The following is a 20540-nucleotide window of genomic DNA, read 5'->3' on the forward strand; positions in this document are numbered from 1 at the left end:
TTCAACCAAAGAACTAAAAAAGAACAAATTACAGCAATATGAAACTTCTTATAATGAAAAGCAAAACATGGTTCAAGTTGTGAGATTATTGTCTACTTTGTGGCGAATGATGTACACCAGGTTGTGGTTGAGGTTGCACAAATGTTTGTGATTGGTGTGTATTTTCTCCATTGACCTGTCCATGCTGTTGTTGTTGATGTTGCTGTTGCTGTTGCTGCAGAAGATGCGGTAAACCTATCTGCTGTTGTGTTGGTGGTGGTGGTGGTTGCTGTGATTGTATAGGATATACTTGTTGAACTAGTTGAGGTGTAAAAAGAGCTTGTCCAAAGTGTGGTGGGTATGGATGAGAATGAGGATGTTGAAGTGGCGATGCACCAATGCTTTGATGTGGCGCATAATACGCTCCTCCCCCAGAAGGTGACATCATCGATACGGGTGGATTTTGTGTCTGTGTTTGAGTTTGAGCTTGTGGCTGTGCCTGCACTTGAGCTTGTGGCTGTGTTTGTGGTTGCTCTGTATTTCCCATAGATCTATAGAAGGGAAATGAGCCACGTACCAAAGGATTACTGCTTTGAGGCACTTGAGATATTTGTGGAATCTGTGACACATGATGTATCTGAGAAGGCATAAGTGGTAAATTTGATGTGGAGGTTGAAGAAATTGTAGAAGATTGATTTCGAATAAATTGTGGGTTATGATTGTTGGAGTGACCTGTATGGCTAATATTATAGTTTTGATTAGAAGGCGGTTGTGATATACTGGGTATTGACGCCGTGGGTGAATTTGAGGCTTTGCGCTTAAATTTCTCTCGATACCTATTGTTTGTGGGAGGACTTAGGGCATTAACACCATCAAGCAATGTTTTGGACTGCTGAATATAATCAATTTCGTTGTTCAGTTGTCGATCTCGCAATTGCACCTGACCTTTCGCTTCTATTTCCCTGTGGAACTTTGATGGAGGTGATGGCTGTGGTGATAAGTTATGAGAACTATTGATTAGTGGCGGTTGAAGTGCCGAAGCTTTCGTACCTGGTGAATTGAGCAAATTTGCTATATTGGAGCTCTCCTGTGCTCTTGGTGTGGCCTCAATAGGCAGCTGCGGCTGCAGCTCCGTATTCATCTTGCTTGATATCTCGCATGAAATACTCATTGGAGCTGAGGTTTCAGCTGCTTTCTTCATCATAAGTCTCACATCTTTGCAAAACACAATCTTCTCTTGTTCTGTGGTAAAATCCAACATCCGAGGAAAATTCAACATCATGGTAAAGACATAGTCCACAAACGGATAGCAGCGGAACAACTCTAATACCTCTGTGGTAAATAGTTTTTTCAACTCGACAACTGCTTTAGTGTAGTAATAGTTCCTGGCCTTGATAACTTTCTGTTGCATCTCGTTATTACCACCGTTGATGGAGCTTAACCTAACCAGCAAAACACACCATACCAATTGCTCAACACCATATAATGCAAGAATATTTGGTGAGTTATTGTCCTTTTGCAACTTGGCAAATTCGGGAAGACCATTTCTCCATTCAGTTATAGAGTTTTGAAAGTCCTGCATAGTCATATTGTTTGAGTTTCTCCTATCATCATAATCGATTTTTAAATCAGGCTTCACTTCGCCTTCATGGTCTTCAATCATCCCCTTTGACGTATCCAATGTTGATGTTATAGCCATATTTAATATCATCATTACCTTTAAAAACTCATTGAAGCTCGAGAGAAAACAACCATGGTCTAGTTTAATAGTTTCTGGTGCATAATAACATGACCATGGGTCCCATTCTTCCCATCCTTCATTGCGTATTTGCGGCACGGGCCAATCGCCAGCTCTTACTACTGGAGATCTACCCATTCGCGCCGAAAGAAATGTATTAAGGACATACACTGTGGCCCAAGTGCGCTCTCGACTAATACTGTTCCATGTCGAGCTTGCAATATTACTAGAAGAGGTGGTGTCTTTAAGGTTGGAGCTAGGACTATTGATGTTGTTGTTATTGTTATTGAATTTGGGGTTGAACTTGTTATCCTCTTCATCTGATGCTGTTCTCATTAATCGAACATCAATTGCCATTCGAGAACTAGAGCTTATCAAAACCCATGAAAAATCCCATTGTCCCGCTTGATAGTAATAAAGGCCTAGTAGCAACATTGCCTGCATGGTCTCAATAGTCGATGTTAGCGAGTTCTCCAAGGCCATAATTGCAACCTTTGCATACTTCATACTAGTACGCAAGTCGCCCGTTATGTTGGTGCTATATTCCCCCAATGCAATAACTGCCCATAACAATGCAATCAAATTACAATCAACATTTTGTCGTTGATCATCGCCATATAGAGTTCGTAGTTGATGTAGTTGCCTATTAACAACGAGTTTATCTAGCATTGGAATCATTATGTGAAATATCTGGAAATAGTTACTCACTAATTGATGAACATTGGCAGGTAGTTGGAAAAGTTCAGGTGGTAGCTGGATTTTATCCAGCAAGCTTGCATTAATGGCAAACGACGAGACATTGAAGATGGATCCCACCCTGAATGGGTTCTTTTTTCGACTTCCTTTTTGGTTATAGTTTTGCTGAATGGCTTTGTTTGTAAATCCTGATATAATCGACGATAAGCCATGGTATTGCAATGCAACAGGTTCTAAGATGTTGGCATTACCTGCACTTTCAATCTCGTCGGAAAGAAACTGGAAAATATCATAGCTGAGGAAAAAAGATGGGTCATTGACAAAGTTGATTGGTTCGGGGTACATGGTTGAAGGTGTTCCTACCATACTGTTGAAAGGATACTGTTGAGACATAACTGGGAAAGGATTTGGTAATGGTGGTATAACCACCGAGGGTACTTGATTTGGTTGGTTGTTGTTAGAGCTAGGTTCAATCTTGATTTTTGACTGGGTAGGATTGCTGTTGTTGTTGTTGTTGTTGTTGTTGTTGTTGTTGTTGTTGTTGTTGTTGTTGTTGCTGTTGTTGTTGTTGTTGTTGTTGTTGTTATTGTTGTCGTTGTTATTATTATTGTTAGTATTATTGGGACGAGATTCAGAGGAAGTTGATGGCAGCAAACTGTTGCTGACTTGACTGAGGCTGTTCCGGCCTCCTTCTGTTGCACTATTCGCATTTGTTGATGTTGCTTTAACCAAGTTTGAAGTTTTTACACCTTGAAAAACTGGGCTCATTTCCTCCATTACTAATTTCACAAGCTTTGAAGACGGGCTTCTCGACCAATTTGTATTCAATAGTGATAGCTCGCCAACAAACTCTTTAGTATCAGTGACACATTTTGCTATATTATCTTTGGTGTTGTCGTCGATTTCCAAGAGTTTACCAAGAAGACCCTGTAAAATCAAGATTCTCTTTTCTAGATCGTGGGTGTAACCAGTCGGTAGTCCTCTTCGTTTTGATGATTGGGTGTATTTACACTCTTCTTCGCTTATTGCACAATTTGTGCAAGAAGGTGTGAGTCCATCGCATTTCGCTTTTTTGGATCTACAAAAATCGCAAGCCTGGCTTATTCGTTTCCTCTTTGCGTGTGGTTGTTCCTCCGTTTTGGAGTAATTCATTTTTCTTCTTCTTATTGGTTTCTTTTCTCTTTTTCGTTTTCTATTTTGTTATTCTGTTGTTATTCTGTTGTTATTCTTTTGCCTTGATGTTAGGCTAGAAAGCAAAGGGAAAAAAGGGGAAGCGATATGGTAATTATTTTGAGAACTAATAAAAACAATAATAATAATTGTATAACAGCTGTGTTTAATTATTAAGTGTAATGACTTCAAAAGTGTAATTCAACTAATGAAATATTTGAGTTGAAGCTGTTCGCTGGTTAGTTTGTAATTACTTGTATGTTTGACTACTCTCCCTCTATTTGAATTGGAATTGAAGAAAATGTGAAAAAAAATAAAATAAAATGAAATGGAAAAGTGAAAAGATAAAAAGATGAAAGATTCGTGGACTATAATCGTTTCTAAACTTTGTAAAATGGCATTTAGTGGATAAAGTTTGGAAAATTAATTATAAATAAATAAAAATAAGCAACAACTGGAGGTTCTTGATGTGAAGTGTTTTTTGTCACAAAAAATTTTTTCTTCTATGGCTTTGATGTTTGGTAATAAAATACTTATCAACTATGCTTGAGGCTGGTTGAAATATAATATTGATTTCGCATGTGAACGCACAATATTGATAATATGGGTAAAAACAAACTGTTTTCTCTTTCTACTACTTGGTTCTTGGAAGAAACTCACAAGTATTTCACCGGGTCCTAGAGTGATGTAGTACCAAAAAAATAAAAGAGGAAAAAATTCAACTTTTAGTGGTTTTGTTGTCAAATGATTGTCCTTTGAGTATCTTAGTAGTGGGGTATTTACTAAAGTTCCATGTTGTTTCTCTTTTCTATGTTTTCTTTTCTATGGTTTTTTTTATTTACTTAATTTCCTGCTTTAACATCAAAGAAACACAAAAACCGTAATAAAAAAATATCATGTTAAAGAAAAGGGTTGAAAAAAAATCACGCACGCACTAGAGACTGTTAGACAATTTCCTACTGGCCGCCACTATTATTAAACTATTACAACTAAGTATCATTCATGGGTTATTCAATAGCTACTGTTGTTGACATAATTATTATATTGACATCTTTTTTCTTTGTCTCTTTTGTTGTCTTTTGTTTTTTGTCTTTTGTTTGTTTGTTTTTTTCTCAATGTTATATACCTGGAGAATAAACATACTTGTTATGTATAACTTATTCAAGTCAAGTATCAGACGGTAGCTATTTTGTTTGCAGAGTATGAATTATACATTTGGAAGAGTTGTGCATTAGATTAAGAGTTCAATTACAGTACAAGTCAAGGACACGCAGATCAACAAAGAGGTTGATTCCCAATGAAAGGGGGATAAAAGGGTTGAGGATACGTTGTTTTGGCTGTTCTCTAGTCTGCAGCCAAAGTTGTCGTATTCTCAAGAAAACCTGGGGTAGCCACAGTTTTTTTTGGCTTGGTACTAGTTAAAGCTCACTATTTCACCAGCAAATATAGTTCCAAAACAGTAATGATCGAGGCAACATTGACTGATGATCATTAATGTTATTCTTATTATTATCATTAACTTGCAATTTTCTTTTGTTGTTGTTTTTTATAATAAACAAAAGAAATGGATGATTCGTATAATACGCAATAGTCACTTTACCCACCAAGAGTGTTGCAGAGAAACTGATGAATAAAAAGAATGGGTGAAGGGGCAAATAATTCAGCCATGCTTATTTATGCAGAAATACTTCTCTTTGTGGCTTTCATTTGGAGAATTAGGAAACAAAAGTTTCGTACAGTCAAGTCATGTGAGGTGATGTGGATTAGAAAAAAAAAGCTTTCAAAGAAGTGAATGGTATTAGTTTTTACTTGGTACAAGACCATAATTTTAATTTACAATCTTGTACAATGGCAGTGGTGATAATTGTGAAATATTGTATTCGTTGTTTATTTTTTTTGTACGCTGCTGTACAAACTTTCTAATGTTTGATCATATAGAACTGCCTCCAAAAAGTTGAGATTCAATTAAGGATATACATGACGTAGTGGAACGAGCTGATAAGGAATTGAAAGAAAGAAAGAAAAGAAAGAAAAGAAATAAAGATGAAAAGTTTTTATTAGAAGACTTAATCAACATTGTTTAGCTTAGAATCTTTGTGCATAAAATGAATGTTAATCATTAGTTTCTCTTTCTTCAAACTTTTCTGGTAGTGGTTAATGTATTTGATGACAATTGAATCCACAAAAGAAGAAAGAAAAAAACAACTAAAATAGAAACAAACTATATTTGAAAATGCGATGGCAAATGCATTCACGACAAAAGAGCATAAGGAAAAGGCTTGATTGGATCTATTGTTCTGGAGATCTTGATGATGAGCATCAATCGATATCACGCACGCACGCACGCACGCACGCACCCCACATTTGACTCAACAGCAGAAGAAAAAAATAAAATAAAAAATAAAATAAAAATAAAAAAAAAAAAGATTTACTGTTTTGTGGACCCTTTTCTTGCATTTTTTTCTCTTTCTTTTTCTCTTGCTTTTGCGAGCTCTCGTATATTTATTCTTATATATATATATATTAATTAGTTGCGTTCCATTGGCGAGATAAATAGTGGAGTAATTACAACGTTGTACACTACACTACATCAGAGCACCACTTTGACTCTTTGATATACTGTTTAGTACAAGTTCATCTTGTATCAGTTCAATCAATAATGTCTGTAGTTTATTAGGGAAAAAAAAAATAAAGAAAAAGGGACTTAAAAAAATGTATACTTATTTGACTATTGTAGTTTGTACATTTCTTTTCTGTTTAGTGTATATTTAGTTATTGCAACTGCTCTTGTTGCAGTTGTTGTTGCAGTTGGTGTTGTTGCTTCTGTTGCAGTTGCTATTGCTCTTAGTTATCGCTTCCCGCTTCTTCCTCTAGATACTAATTTTTTTCAATTCGGGCGAAACCGTAAAGTTTGCTCCCGTCTTTGCCTTTACTTCTTCCAAAGTTGTGTCTGGATCGATTTCAATCAACACGAGTTTCTCGTCAACTATATCAAACACTGCCAAGTCGGTGATTATCCTTGAAACACACTTTTGTCCAGTCAAGGGGAACTGGCAAGTCTCCAAAATCTTGGGCCTATTCTTTTTGTCAACATGTTCCATAACCACAACAACCCTGGTATTATCAGGATTACTCACCAAGTCCATTGCACCGCCCATTCCTTTAACTCTACCAGGCAAACCCCAATTAGCCAAATCTCCATTCGCTGCAACTTGCAAGCCACCCAAGATGGTCAAATCAATTTTACCACTTCTAATCATGGCAAACGATTCTTCAGAACCAAATAGCGAGGCACCTGGGTTTAGCGTAATTGTTTCTTTACCAGCATTGATTAAATCAGCATCTTCTTCGCCACGTTTAGGGTATGGACCAAGTCCCAAAACACCATTCTCAGATTGCAACACCACGTGTATTCCTTGAGGTAAATAATTTGGCGCTAATGTAGGCATACCAATACCCAAATTAGCAAAAGACCCATCCTTGAACTCCTGCGCAGCCCTGCGAACAATTTTAGCTCTCTTTAACTCACTAGCAGATTGTGGGTTTTCAATAGAGGCTGTTTCTGCTGTTACTGTTGCTGCTGCTGCTGCTGTTGCTGCTGCCGATCCCTCTTCTTTTCCATCATTAATTTCTACATTTTCGGAAAATTTACAAATTTCAATATCCTTTGGTGTCGTTGATTGGATGATACGGTCAACATAAATTGCAGGCAAATGGACATCTTCAGGTGGGATCTCGCCTGGCTCAACAATGTTTTCAGCTTCAACAATTGTCAACTTGGCGTTTTTCCCCATAATCGAATTGAAATTATTTGCTGAGCCTCTAAACCAACAATTACCCAATGTATCTGCCTTGTATGCTTTGACTACAGCCACGTCGCCAAATATGGCCTTTTCCAACAAAAACTTTTTCCCATCAAATTCCCTTGTCTCTCTTGGCTCACTTGATTTGAGCACTTTTTCTCCATTTGAATCGTACCGAACTGGCAATTTTCCTTCCTCCAACCATGTGCCAACGCCAACTGGTGAGTAATATGCCGGTATTCCAGCAGAGCCAGCCCTAACCCTCTCTGCAAGATTCCCCTGAGGTGTCAACTCCAAATCAATTTGTCCAGTAAGGTACAATTTTTCAAAAGTCCGATTACTTCCAATATAACTACTGATCATCTTTGTTATTTGTCCAGTGACCAATAATTGTGACAAACCACGGCCTTCAAGACCAGCATTATTCGATACAGCAGTGATATTGTTGATTCCGGGCTTGTTAACCATGGCATTGATTAAAGTATCAGGAACACCACTAAGCCCAAAACCACCGGATAACAAGGTGATGTTTGAACCCACTCCATCAAGTGCCTCATCAGTAGTTTTAACAACTTTACTTTTTGGTGTTGATGCAATGGAAGACGAGGCATAACGTCGTGAAATATATGCAATATCTGAAAATCTGGATAATTTGAGAACAGACCTCATCATGAAATGGAAGTGCTTTGGTCGGTTTTTTTTTAAAAAAAAAAAATTTGAAAAAAGAAATAACCAGCTCTCTACTGAACTGTTTTTCAAGAGGCAAAAGTTTTCAAGTAATGATAGGGGATTATTCGAGTATAAATACAAGTAGATACACAGAACCAGAAAAGCACTAGTAATGAATTGAAATATGATGCATGATGCCCGAATTAAATATAAGAGGGATGAAGAAAAAAATAGAGCAAGACGAAACAAAACAAAACGAAAGAAAACAGAACATAAAACATAAAACAGAAAAAAGGAAAAGAAGATCGGAAATACTTATTTTAATTTGATAAAAAGGGGTAATTGGTGGTATTAGTGTCGGAAATCAACGATTATCGGATTGATGGACATTGTATATTTTTTGAGAGATAGATTTAAATACAGTACGAAAAAGAAAAAAAGAATTCAAACAAGAAGGAATCGGAAATAGCAATAAATAATCAGCTTTTGTGTGTACTTTTCTTTTTTCGAATGCACGCGCAAGCTATGTGGGTCAAAGTGGGTGGGGGAAAGATGGATAAGATGTGGGGGGCCGGAAAAAAACGCGTATAGAAGGCTTGAAGATTCAGTAAGATCGACTAATTATGGAGTTTTGTTTTTCCATCGGATTTTGGTTGTGTTTACAAAGAGATGAGAGAGATGATAAAGATGATAAAAATGAGAAATACCAAGCACAGATTGACATGAACAAATCGAATGAATTGGACGTTGCCTTGATATGCTGTATATGTTTTTGTGATAATTCTGGGTTCTTTTTTTTCTTTTAGAATGTTACATACTACTTTATGAATTTTCATTTCAAGCAGAATTTTTCTTTTTTTACTTACTCAAGATACCAATCAATGATTATCAAGATTTTTGAAACAAAAAAAATTAAAAAACATAATTCTTATTCAATATCCGTATACACAACATAACTAAGCTAATTTTGAAGTAAAAGTATAAAGCAAAAGTAAGTGCAATTTTTTATTTCTTAAAAAGAAGGAAAGAAAAAGAGAAAAAGAGGAAAAGCAAGCACACAGAATTTTTTTTTTTAATCTGCCCTCACACCTAGTCCAATGGAGCAAATTCGGGCAAGCCTTCTTGGTTGAGAACAACATTTGATGGTAGTTTACCCAAAGCTTCCTTTGTCTTTTCTAACTTTACTTTGCGTGCATCTGCCTCCGAGACGATCTTGAAATGCCACTGTAAATACCAATCATCTGGCTTCATATCATATTTCTTTGCTTTTTCTTCGCCGAGTTTGGTCAAGGTGTAAAGCAATGGTGTCTTTACACCAAACACTGCATCTGATTTCTCATACTTGTCCCCCTTTTCATACAATGCGGTAATCAATTCATCATAACCGGGTTTACCAATCATGAAATGAAGATGTGCTGGTCTGTATGGGTGTCTATTCAACTTTTGCAACAACTTACCTACTGGTCCATCGTGTGGAATTGGGTATGGCACAGGTCTAGTACATTTGATAACAAAGGTTCCATCCTCGTTAGTTTTTGTGATTCCCCTCATATCTGGGTTCTCTCTATTCTCGTATTGAGTATCGTAAAGTCCATTGGAATCACAATGCCAAATATCGATGGAGCCATTTGCCAATGGGTTTCCTTCAGTATCGGTGAGTAAACCCTCAATCACCAATGGTTCACCTTTGCCATCAGAACAAATGGACTCGCCTTCATGCTTCTCCTCAGCATCATGGGTGTGGAAGGGACCTAATAATGTGCCAATAGTGGCAGTTTCAGGCTTTGGGTGCGAGAGACTATCAACCAAAACTGACAAGCCCATGGTGTCCGACAACAAAATAAACTCTTGACGAATATCGCTGCACATCTTGCCCACGGCGGTAAAGAATTCTATAGCAGCCATCCACTCGTCTGTGGTCAATCTGGTCTCCCTTGCAAAATCGTGTAAATGCTGTACAGCCTTCAGCAAGAGAAACATTAATCTCATGTCTGAGTGTTGAGAGTTGACTATTTGAGTGTTTTGGGTAATGGTGTCATCGTTCATATCACTGACTTGTGGGCCATTTGAAATGTTTGCTTTTGGAAGCGTCGAGGGCATCTTGTTGACAAATTGTTTTTTCTGTAGTATTAGTTTGTGAAACTCAATGAGAATTACTGAAATAGTTAAAGTGCAAGTTTGGGCTAGAAGAAGAAAAATGTAAAGTAGAGGGTAATGAGAATATTTTCAGTTCGAGACAAAACCAAAAAAATGGAATTTAAGCTTATATATATATATATATATAATCCCCTTTTGACCAACGATGGTTGTATAACCTATTTTGCTTTCATTTCAATTATTGGCAATTCCGAGTATGCATCACATATTATATACATGTAAAGAGAATTATATTTCTCTTCACTGTCAATGAACAAAACATTGATTCTTTCAACAATAAAAAATAAAAATAAAATAAAATAAAAAAAATAAAAAATAAAAATAAAATAAATAAAATAAAAAATAAAATAAAAAATTAATGAATGTAATAGTTGGAAACTGAATAATTGATTCTCCGAATTGTGGGGAAAAAAATAGGTGGGGGGGAGGAGGTGCCAGTCGCAAATTGCATGGGTATATACAAGCATTGTAGAGGTACAAAGTTTGTTGCTTAGTATTTGAATGATTTGAGAGTGGCCTGATCATGTTATGGGAATTTGCATCTATCACTTTATTTATTTCTTACTCTGTTTTAGTTAAGGGAAAAGAAATAATGCACGATTAGTGGAAAGAGAAGCGGATATAGTATTTGGAAAGCAAACAAAGAGTGTGTTTACTTTGAAAAAAGGAACCAAACTGTAATAAACAATAGCTTGATTTCTAATTCATATACTTTTTTTATATTTGCCTCAAAACCATACATCCATGTATATATTAAAGCCTGTATTGAGAGCTGGATGGTCGGAACAACAGTCATAAAAATGGTTTGAGGTGCAAAGGGGGAAGGCCTGGGAGAGAAGTAAAGAAGAAAAAAATATAAATTGAAAGGTTCATGAACATTGTTGAACACAAACAATGAAAATTTTAGAAATTGTAATTTGAGCAAAGCTGGCTTTAACTATATATTTTGTTTTCCCAATTCTCTACTTACCTAGTCTCACCTAGGGCTTATTCTTTTGTTTACATATTATTGTTGTATTTTTTTTGAGCTTCTTTTCTGTTCTATTCCATAAAAACTTTCTCTACACCTTTCCTTCTCTCTTGACCCCCCCCCCCCCTCCTCCTCCGCCGCCGCACCAATCTCTTTTTGTTTTAACCTTCGTATTTTTTTCTTTTTTTTTTCCCTCTATTTTAAAGTCACTTTTGCTTTGAAAATATCTTATTTTTATACTTCAGCAAGTGGGTTTTGACCGCTAATAGTTTTAAGCGGAAAAGAAAAATGGCTTTACTTTAAAAAGCAAATAACAAATACTATATAGAATAATGAAATATACAGCATAATAAATGCTTTCAATTTGCATACAGAGATCCATGTGTATACCCCCAAAAAAGTCAGATCGTCACGAAACGGTCACACTGGATTCATCTTTCTGTCTCCTGACTTTGTCCAATTTAGAAGAAATAAAAAAAGGAAAAAAAAAATGGGGTTGTTTTTTTCATAACGATGATTCACTCTAAATTGCCTACTTGCGATTCTCATTAGAGATTGAGTCTTGCATTGGTGTTTTTGAAACCTAGTGAGTATTTTCTTAGCTCTGGAAAAACATTCTTCCTGGCGAGTTTTTGATATCTTTATACACGACTTGAACATGTTTACGGATCTCGGTCCGTATCTTCCACACATTTCTTTTTGTTTTTTTTTTTTCGGGGAAGAGGGGAGGGCATGTCTAATTCTCTCCCCCACTCTCTCTTTATAAGTCAAGCACTTGTGTCGCGAATTGTTTTTTGTTTTTTGTTTTTTTTATTAAAAAATAAAAAAAAAACTACTATATGTTTTTGTGAGGACGAGGACGAGGGGACGGAGGGGACGGAGGGGAGAGTGGAAAAAAAATGGAAGAGAAATAAAAAAAACCTTTTCCGTCACAATTCCGTTGTATATCTTTTTGTTTTTAAAAAAAAAAGCTTTCATAAAATATGTAGACATTTCCACATCTAATTCCACACACACACACACACACACACCCCTTGTTTTCTCTTTTTTTTATGTTTTAATTCTTCTTTTTCGTCTGTGGCTTCTTGACATTATTTTGGATTTCCAAATTACTAATCTATATATCAGAATTTTTACAATACAGTAAATAGTTAACTACATCCACATATACATATACATACGCATATATATAAACATATATGTACTTGTATGAATTTGCTAAAACCTCACACAAGATTATTTAGGCTTATTTGCTCTTCAACAACTTCAATTGGCAGACTAAAATACACAACCATATCAACATCTCGAGCAACTATGACTCAAACAGAAGAGCCAAAAAGATTTGGGCTTGAGAGCCAAGTCAAAAGGAATCCACATGCTGATTTCGGCAAAGTTGAAAGTTCTAGACCTAAATTCGATTCTAGTATAGAATGGGCGTATACTCAGATTCCAGAAAAGGACTGGGTTGCTGGTTCTGGCGCAAATGATAATGAGTGGAAAAGCCATAAGAAGATTGAGATTGACCCATTTGGAGAAGGTAGAAACCCAGTAGATAATTACAAGACATTGATCAGTGCTGTGGTTCCTAGACCTATTGGTTTTGTTTCGACGATTTCTTCGGATGGAGTACGTAATTTGGCACCTTTTTCTTACTTCACTTTGGTGAACCATGACCCACCTATATTCACCATTGGCTTTTCTGGAGGCAGGGGCAACCCAAAGGATACATGCAAGAACATATTGGACACTGAGGAGTGCACAATCAATATTATTAGCGAATGGTTTGTTGAAGCGGCAAACTACTGTGCCATCAACAGTCCCATCGATGTTGACGAATGGAAATTATCTGGTTTAACACCCTTGGAGTCTACCAAAGTCAAGCCACAGCATGTGGCAGAATCTGCATTTTCAGTCGAAGGTAAATTAATAGCGTCGCATGAATGGAAGTCAAAGAGCGATCCCACAAGAGCAACAGGTACTCTCTGCATTATTGAAGGTGTCAATTTCCATGTTAGAGAAGACGTCATAAACAAGGAGTTGAATAATATCGACATATCAAAGTTGAAGCCCGTTAGCAGATTGGGCGGGATCACGTATGCTAGAACGGTCCATGGTTATGAGAAACCCAGACCCGACTTTGATAAGGAAGTTGCAAAAGATGAGGTGAAACAATTGTTGGAGTAAGCGAGATTTGACTGTTCAGTATATATATATATATATTAGATTCACTAGTATTTACCAAATTTATTATAACACAGACAAATTTGATATAGTACAGTCAAGTTTTTCTATATAACAACGATGGCTCTGATCTAAAAAAAAAAAAAAAAAAAAAAAACAGGAAAAAGATAGGGAGAAAAAGAGAAGAAAAAAAAAGGAAAAAGATAGAAAAGAAGACAAACGATACAGGTATTCACATTAACTCAATTCATAATTTATGTTCCAAGTCTTTTATTATCAGATTTATCAACATTGTCAATTTTGTTACTTTTGGATTCAAATTAATTTTTTTGTTTTTTCAGGTGCGCTGCCTTTGCTTCGATTTGCGCTTATCGGCCATAGATCGCATTTTCCGTCCACGCTTGTGTATTGTTTTCTTTTGCTTTGTAAAAACCTCACCTATATGCCGCCCTTGCTCTCTGGTACATATTAGTGTTGACTACGAGAGGAGAGAGAGGAGAGTGGAGAAGTAGTCCTACTATAAGTTAGTAGTTGTATCATGAAAATGAAGAATATAGTACCAATTTCTTCTGTTCTTTTCTTTTTTTTTTCAACTGATTAGTCTTTTGCTTGCAAATTGATTTCTGAAAAAAATAGGATAATACAAAGGTGATGATTCTATAATATGTTTAAAAGCCGCTTCTAAAAAAACACAAAACGAACATCATTAATTTCTTTTTTTTTTTTTCTCAAAAGTTTTTTTTTTCTGTTTTTTTTTTAATTTTTAATTTTTTTTTTTAAATTTTTTCAAAACTTCAAAAAGGTTACCCATCTCATTATAACTCATCGGTCAATAATACCATTACTATCCAGATGTCATCAGAAGATCAAATTGAAAACTCGAGTCTTGAAGAGCTCAGAGATATCCTTATAAACAAGTCTGGCTCTGTCCCACTTGCACATAGATTCCGTGCCTTATTCAGTCTAAAGTCTATTGGTTCTGATAATTCTAATCCTGAGCAAGCACACAAAGCCATTGAGTACATTGCCGAATCATTTCGTGACAACTCGGAGCTTTTGAAACATGAAGTTGCTTACGTTTTAGGACAAACCCACGATTTACACGCTGCATCATACTTGCGCGATGTGTTGACAGATGATAACCAACAAGTTATGGTTAGACACGAAGCAGCAGAGGCATTGGGTGCTTTGGGTGACAAGGATTCATTGGACTTGCTTCAAAAGTATTTTGTAAACGATCCTTCTTTGGAAATTAGACAGACTTGTGAGCTAGCAATTGAGAGAATTAAATGGGAGAACTCTGAATCTGCAAAGAAAGAGAATTTGGAGAAATCTCTTTACGAATCGATCGACCCTGCGCCACCTTTGGCAACTGATGCAACTAATTCGTCCAAGATTGACAAGTTGCAGAGTATATTAAACGATCAAGAAAAGCCTTTATTTGAAAGATATAGGGCAATGTTTAGATTAAGAGATATTGGAACCGATGAAGCATGTTTGGCATTGGCCACCGGGTTCGATGACCCTAGTGCATTGTTCAAGCATGAAGTTGCTTACGTGTTTGGTCAACTATGCAACCCAGTGACTGTTCCTTCTTTGATTAAGATTTTGAAGGATGAGTCTGAAGCCGGTATGGTGAGGCACGAAGCGGCTGAGGCCTTGGGAAGTATTGCCACTGATGAGTGTTTACCAGTGTTGAGATCCTTCCTTAACGATAAGGAGCAAGTGGTCAGAGATTCTGCCATTGTTGCCCTTGACATGTATGAATATGAAAACTCAGGTCAATTAGAGTACGCTACGGTGCAGTAGTCTATATGAAGTAGAGCAAGAAAGAAATAAAATAAAGTAAAGTAAAATTATGTAAAAGTAAATAAATAAAGAGAGAGACGTAGAGAGATAGGGAGACAGAGAGAGGCAAAAGCGTTATAAATGCAACTTTTTATTTTATGCTCAGCACTTTAGATCGTTTTCAGTTTCAAACATAGTCTATAATTTGTATTAGTTCTTGTCTCATTTATTATGTCTTCACTTTGTTCTTTTTCTTCTTTTTCTTCATCTTTTTTTTCCTCTACTCCTCCTAATTTTCTTCTTCTGGTTTAGTTTTCTTCTGTTCTCATTAATTATTGGTTCTAAATCGGTATCCACATTCTGTACAGGTGTAGAAAACTGTAGCACCTTCATCAGCAGATCGAAGTTGCAATGTATGATACTGCATTTCTTCGTTGCCACATTTAGGACATTTCTCTTTAATGGTGGCACCTTCATCCAATTCATCTTTCTTCAAACTCGTTTTGACAACTGATCTGGCCAGTTTCAACTTGGAAGGAAATGCATCGTCGGCACTCTTCGTCACCACCTTCAAATTGGCAAATTGTGATTTAGGGTATGATGCCAGACATATGTTGCACTGAATATCGGAACTTGCACTATGTGAGTCAAGTAAGTCTCCGCAATAAGAGCAGAATATGAGCGATCCAACAACTGACATGGTGTATGATGTAGTGAATGACTGGTGGGAAGATTTGGTGTAGATATATTCGATGAGATGATACTGCACTTGTTCGCGGCTCTATAAATTTTTTTGTGAAATTTTTAAGGGAAATAGAAAGAAAAAAAAAATGTATGTTAGTCGAGAGATGGTGAGAAATGGTGAGAAACAATGATGCTAAGTTTACTATGAACGCTGGTTTATGTATGTATACATATATGAATTTGTTTAATTGTTACATATTCCTGATTAGAATTACAAAAATGGTTCCTACGATTCAAGAATGTAAGTGACTACTTAAATTGTTTAGTAGGATTCTTCCGAAATTTCCTTTACGTCTAAATGGTACTTAAAGCAAGCAAACCTATAGTTTGTGTGTACAATAGAGTACAAAGTTTGCTTTAGCACAAGATTCATTAAAAAACAAACCTCCTTTCTGAATAAGAATCATGATTAGAATCATAAAAGATAGACTTGCTTCATCAATACTTAAATAGGAGAGCCAACTCCTAGTCTGCAAGGTACATGCTCCATTTCGTTACACTGTATCGCACCTCCCCCTCCCCCTTTTCCTTAACGCGTAAAAGAATGTTCAGGAAGGTTTCTTCCTCTCCATGTTTGTGTGTAAAAGTGCGTGTGTGTGTTTTTGTACACATCTCTCTATCTCTTTCTCTCTCTCTCTTTCTTTCTCTCTATTTTTTCTTCCTCCTTTCTTTCACATTTACACTCAGCATCACTTTGTGAAAAGGAAAAAAAAAAAACTCGTAGATTTCATTTATCTTTTTGTTTCAACCGACAATTAGATCAACCAACACACCAAACAAACAATGGCCGGCGCTCCACAGGGTATGCCTGACTTATCCAATGCGATTGTAGCACAAGATGAAATGGGAAGACCTTTTATCATTGTGCGAGATCAAGGCAAGAAACAGAGAAAACATGGTGTTGAGGCAACGAAATCACACATTTTGGCAGCAAGATCAGTTGCCAGTATTGTCAAAACTTCATTGGGTCCACGTGGACTCGATAAAATCTTGATTAGTCCAGACGGAGATATCACAATCACTAATGATGGTGCAACAATCTTGTCCCAAATGGATTTGGAAAACCAAATTGCCAAATTACTAGTTGAATTATCAAAATCACAAGACGATGAGATTGGTGATGGAACTACTGGTGTTGTTGTATTGGCAAGTGCATTGTTGGATCAGGCTTTAGAGCTCATAGACAAAGGAATCCATCCGATCAAGATTGCCAATGGATTCGATGAGGCTTGTAAAGTTGCTGTTGAGCAGCTTGAAAAAGTTGCCGATGAAATGACCATTGACGACAAACTGACTCTTTTAAAAGCCGCCAAGACTTCACTAGGTTCAAAGATTGTTTCCAAAGCCCACGACCACTTTGCCCAAATGGCGGTTGATGCTGTGACTGAAGTTGCAGATTTCAAGAGAAAAGATGTCGATTTCGAATTAATCAAGATGGAAAAGAAAGTAGGAGGATCCATCGAAGACTCCAAACTTATTAATGGTGTTTTATTGGAAAAAGACTGGAGTCATCCTCAAATGCCCAAGGAAGTTAGAGATTGTAAAATTGCCATTTTGACGTGTCCCTTTGAACCACCAAAGCCCAAGACAAAACACAAGTTGGATATTTCAAATGTAGAAGAGTTTAAGCTTTTGCAAGAGTACGAGCAAAAGAAGTTTCAAGAGATGATTGATCATGTGAAGGCATCGGGAGCTAATGTTGTTGCTTGTCAATGGGGTTTTGACGATGAAGCAAATCACTTACTTTTAGCAAATGGTCTCAATGCTATAAGATGGATTGGTGGACTGGAGTTGGAATTGTTGGCCATCGCCACCAATGGAAGAATTGTACCAAGATTCGAAGATTTGAGCGCTGATAAACTAGGCAAGGCCGGTGTCATTAAAGAGCTCGAGTTTGGTACAACAAAGGACCGTATGTTGGTAATTGAAGAATGTTCAAACACCAAGGCAGTAACGTGTTTTATTAGAGGTTCGAATGAGATGATTGTTGCTGAAGGTGTTAGAGCTTTACATGATTCCCTATGCGTGGTTCGTAACTTGATCAGAGATAACCGTGTTGTTTATGGAGGAGGTGCAGCAGAATTGACATGTTCCTTGGCAGTATCGGATGCCGCAGATAGACAAGTTGGGATTGACCAATATGCTTTTAGAGCATTTGCAGCAGCATTGGATACCATCCCATTGACCTTGGCAGAAAATTCCGGTTTAGATCCAATTGAGACACTTAGTAGTCTAAAGGCAAAACAAGTCCGGGAACAAAACTCGCATTTAGGAGTTGATTGTTTGGGTAAAGGTACCAATGATATGAAGAGTTTGTTTGTAATAGACCCCTTGATTGGAAAGAAACAGCAGTTGTATTTGGCCACGCAGTTGACAAGGATGATCTTGAAGATTAATGATGTTATTATTAGTGGTGCAGATGATTATTAACGGTCAGTTAGAGTATATATATATAAACGTATTAACCAGTATTTCTGCAAACACCTACATTACCTATATAATTGTAATGAACTGAACAAAGAATCGATAAAAATTCGGTATACTCTTTAAAGATTTTCTGGTGCTCCCTGAAAACTGTGTGTGTCTCTGTTTGTGTGTGTGTTTGGGTGTTGAAAAAGTGTAAATTATGTGTTGAATTATACCAAGTGCGCGATATTTTAGATCCGACTCAAGGGAGATAAACTCGACGATCGAAATTTAATATACTAAAACTATGTCACTACACTATAGTAATAATTTATCAGCTTCTTTTCCTTCTTCTTCTTCTTCCTCTTCTTCTTGCTACTATTATTCTTCAAAAAGGAATACATCACACAAAAAATCAAACAAACACAAGCAATATCCAACCTCAATTCTTCGGGAATATTGAAAGCAAATTGAATATTGGACTCTCAGCAAAGCAACCATATATACTCCTAAAATTCATTGAAGCTTTGCAACACTAAAAAAAAAAAAAACACTAACTCACTAAATTACTTTTTTGTTTTCACATCCTCCTAAGAAAAAATGAGTATGGGAACACCAGCAGTTGTCATGGACAACGGTACCGGTTTGACCAAATTGGGGTTTGCAGGGAATGACTCGCCATCTTTTGTCTTTCCCACTGCAATTGCTACGTCCTCGGCCTCTTCTAAAGCTGGCAAGACAGGTGCAGGAAGTAGATCGTCGAATCTCTCCTCCAAGAGGGGTTTAGACGATTTGGACTTCTTCATTGGAGATGAGGCATTGGAAGCCGCCTCTGGTCCACAATATGGATTGCATTACCCTATCAAACATGGTCAAATTGAAGACTGGGACAAAATGGAGAGATTTTGGGAGAGTTCAATCTTCCGCTACTTGCGTTGCGAGCCAGAAGACCATTATTTTTTGTTAACAGAACCACCTTTGAATCCACCTGAAAATAGAGAAAGTACCGCTGAAATTATGTTTGAGAGTTTCAATTGTGCAGGATTGTACATTGCAGTTCAAGCTGTTTTGGCATTAGCTGCCTCATGGACATCCCCAAAAGTCCAGGACAGATCGTTGAGTGGAACCGTTATTGACTCTGGTGATGGTGTGACCCATGTTATCCCAGTTGCCGAAGGTTATGTTATCGGTGCCGCTATCAAAAACATCCCTTTGGCTGGAAGAGATATTACATTATTTATTCAGCAATTGTTAAGAGACAGAGGAGAGCCTGATACCAGTTTACAAACCGCTGAGAGGATTAAGCAGCAATTCTGTTATGTTTGTCCCGATATCGTTCAAGAATTTACACGTTTTGACCAATATCCGCAAGAGAAGTTTGCTCAGTATATTGTTGAATATACGGAAAAAAACAGAAACAAAGTTGTTGATGTTGGTTATGAAAGATTTTTGGCCCCAGAGATCTTTTTCAACCCAGAGATTTGCTCTTCAGACTTTTTAACGCCACTACCGATCGTAGTTGATCAGGTGATCCAAGCATCTCCTATCGATGTGAGAAAGAAACTTTACAAGAACATTGTTTTATCAGGTGGTTCAACAATGTTTAAGGATTTTGGTAAAAGATTGCAAAGAGACTTGAAGGTGATAACCAAAGAAAGAGTTGCGATAAGCGAGAAATTGAGTGGTGTTCAAAGTAGCGGTGTGGATGTCCAAGTAATTTCACACAAGAAGCAGAGGAATGCTGTTTGGTTTGGAGGATCCTTGTTGGCACAGACTTCTGAGTTTAAAAGTTTCTGCTATACAAAGAGCGATTATGATGAATATGGTCCAAGCATTGTAAGAAACTTTTCTCTATTCTCTGTGCCATAACTTTGTATAGCTATACTCTATATTTATGATAAAAAGTATGAAGAGAATAGAAGAATGATTGAAAGAAAAGAAATAAACAAATGTGTAAATCGTAAAAGGTAAAGTAAAGGTGAAACAAAAAAAAAGAAAGAAAAAAAGGAAGAAAGAAAGAGGAAGTGTTACTTTCGTTTTCGTTTAATTTCTTCATGTCGCTGATCTCAAATCGGTTACTCCGCAGTATCCAGAATGTTGACCACTTTTTCGTTACTTTCCTTTTTTTTTTTTTGCTCATGATCGCGACCAGTTCTGTTTGGTTTGATAAAAAAAATCACTCCAATCTCACAAGATAAGAGACAACAGCGACCACAGCGACCACAGCGACCAAAACAAC

General features: G+C 36.8%; 8 protein-coding genes across 8 annotated transcripts; 4 read left to right on the plus strand and 4 right to left on the minus strand. All coding sequences in view use genetic code 12, as the record gives it.

The window, feature by feature from the left end:
* Positions 1-85: 85 nt before the first annotated feature.
* Positions 86-3565, minus strand: PVL30_003300 (uncharacterized protein; the record flags this gene model as incomplete). The annotated part of the gene is made up of 1 exon (XM_001525851.2): positions 86-3565. One exon carries the CDS (start codon positions 3563-3565, stop codon positions 86-88), a length of 3480 nt encoding a protein of 1159 aa, XP_001525901.2.
* Positions 3566-6453: 2888 nt separating this feature from the next.
* Positions 6454-8058, minus strand: PVL30_003301 (uncharacterized protein; the record flags this gene model as incomplete). Its single annotated transcript, XM_001525852.2, has 1 exon — positions 6454-8058. One exon carries the CDS (start codon positions 8056-8058, stop codon positions 6454-6456), a length of 1605 nt encoding a protein of 534 aa, XP_001525902.2.
* A 1086-nt stretch (positions 8059-9144) lies between these two features.
* Positions 9145-10155, minus strand: PVL30_003302 (uncharacterized protein; the record flags this gene model as incomplete). Its single annotated transcript, XM_001525853.2, has 1 exon — positions 9145-10155. One exon carries the CDS (start codon positions 10153-10155, stop codon positions 9145-9147), a length of 1011 nt encoding a protein of 336 aa, XP_001525903.2.
* A 2341-nt stretch (positions 10156-12496) lies between these two features.
* On the plus strand, positions 12497-13366 carry PVL30_003303 (uncharacterized protein; the record flags this gene model as incomplete). Its single annotated transcript, XM_001525854.2, has 1 exon — positions 12497-13366. The coding sequence occupies one exon, from the start codon at positions 12497-12499 to the stop codon at positions 13364-13366; it is 870 nt and encodes a 289-aa protein (XP_001525904.2).
* Positions 13367-14215: 849 nt separating this feature from the next.
* On the plus strand, positions 14216-15172 carry LIA1 (deoxyhypusine hydroxylase; the record flags this gene model as incomplete). Its single annotated transcript, XM_001525855.2, has 1 exon — positions 14216-15172. The coding sequence occupies one exon, from the start codon at positions 14216-14218 to the stop codon at positions 15170-15172; it is 957 nt and encodes a 318-aa protein (XP_001525905.2).
* Positions 15173-15479: 307 nt separating this feature from the next.
* RPA12 (DNA-directed RNA polymerase I core subunit rpa12) lies at positions 15480-15851 on the minus strand (the record flags this gene model as incomplete). Its single annotated transcript, XM_001525856.2, has 1 exon — positions 15480-15851. One exon carries the CDS (start codon positions 15849-15851, stop codon positions 15480-15482), a length of 372 nt encoding a protein of 123 aa, XP_001525906.2.
* Positions 15852-16678: 827 nt separating this feature from the next.
* On the plus strand, positions 16679-18325 carry CCT5 (T-complex protein 1 subunit epsilon; the record flags this gene model as incomplete). Its single annotated transcript, XM_001525857.2, has 1 exon — positions 16679-18325. The coding sequence occupies one exon, from the start codon at positions 16679-16681 to the stop codon at positions 18323-18325; it is 1647 nt and encodes a 548-aa protein (XP_001525907.2).
* Positions 18326-18901: 576 nt separating this feature from the next.
* On the plus strand, positions 18902-20170 carry ARP3 (Arp2/3 complex subunit, actin nucleation center; the record flags this gene model as incomplete). The annotated part of the gene is made up of 1 exon (XM_001525858.2): positions 18902-20170. The coding sequence occupies one exon, from the start codon at positions 18902-18904 to the stop codon at positions 20168-20170; it is 1269 nt and encodes a 422-aa protein (XP_001525908.1).
* Between the last annotated feature and the right edge of the window lie 370 nt (positions 20171-20540).

Source organism: Lodderomyces elongisporus, chromosome 4, assembly GCF_030384665.1.
Source record: "Lodderomyces elongisporus chromosome 4, complete sequence".
Taxonomy (NCBI): domain Eukaryota; kingdom Fungi; phylum Ascomycota; class Pichiomycetes; order Serinales; family Debaryomycetaceae; genus Lodderomyces; species Lodderomyces elongisporus.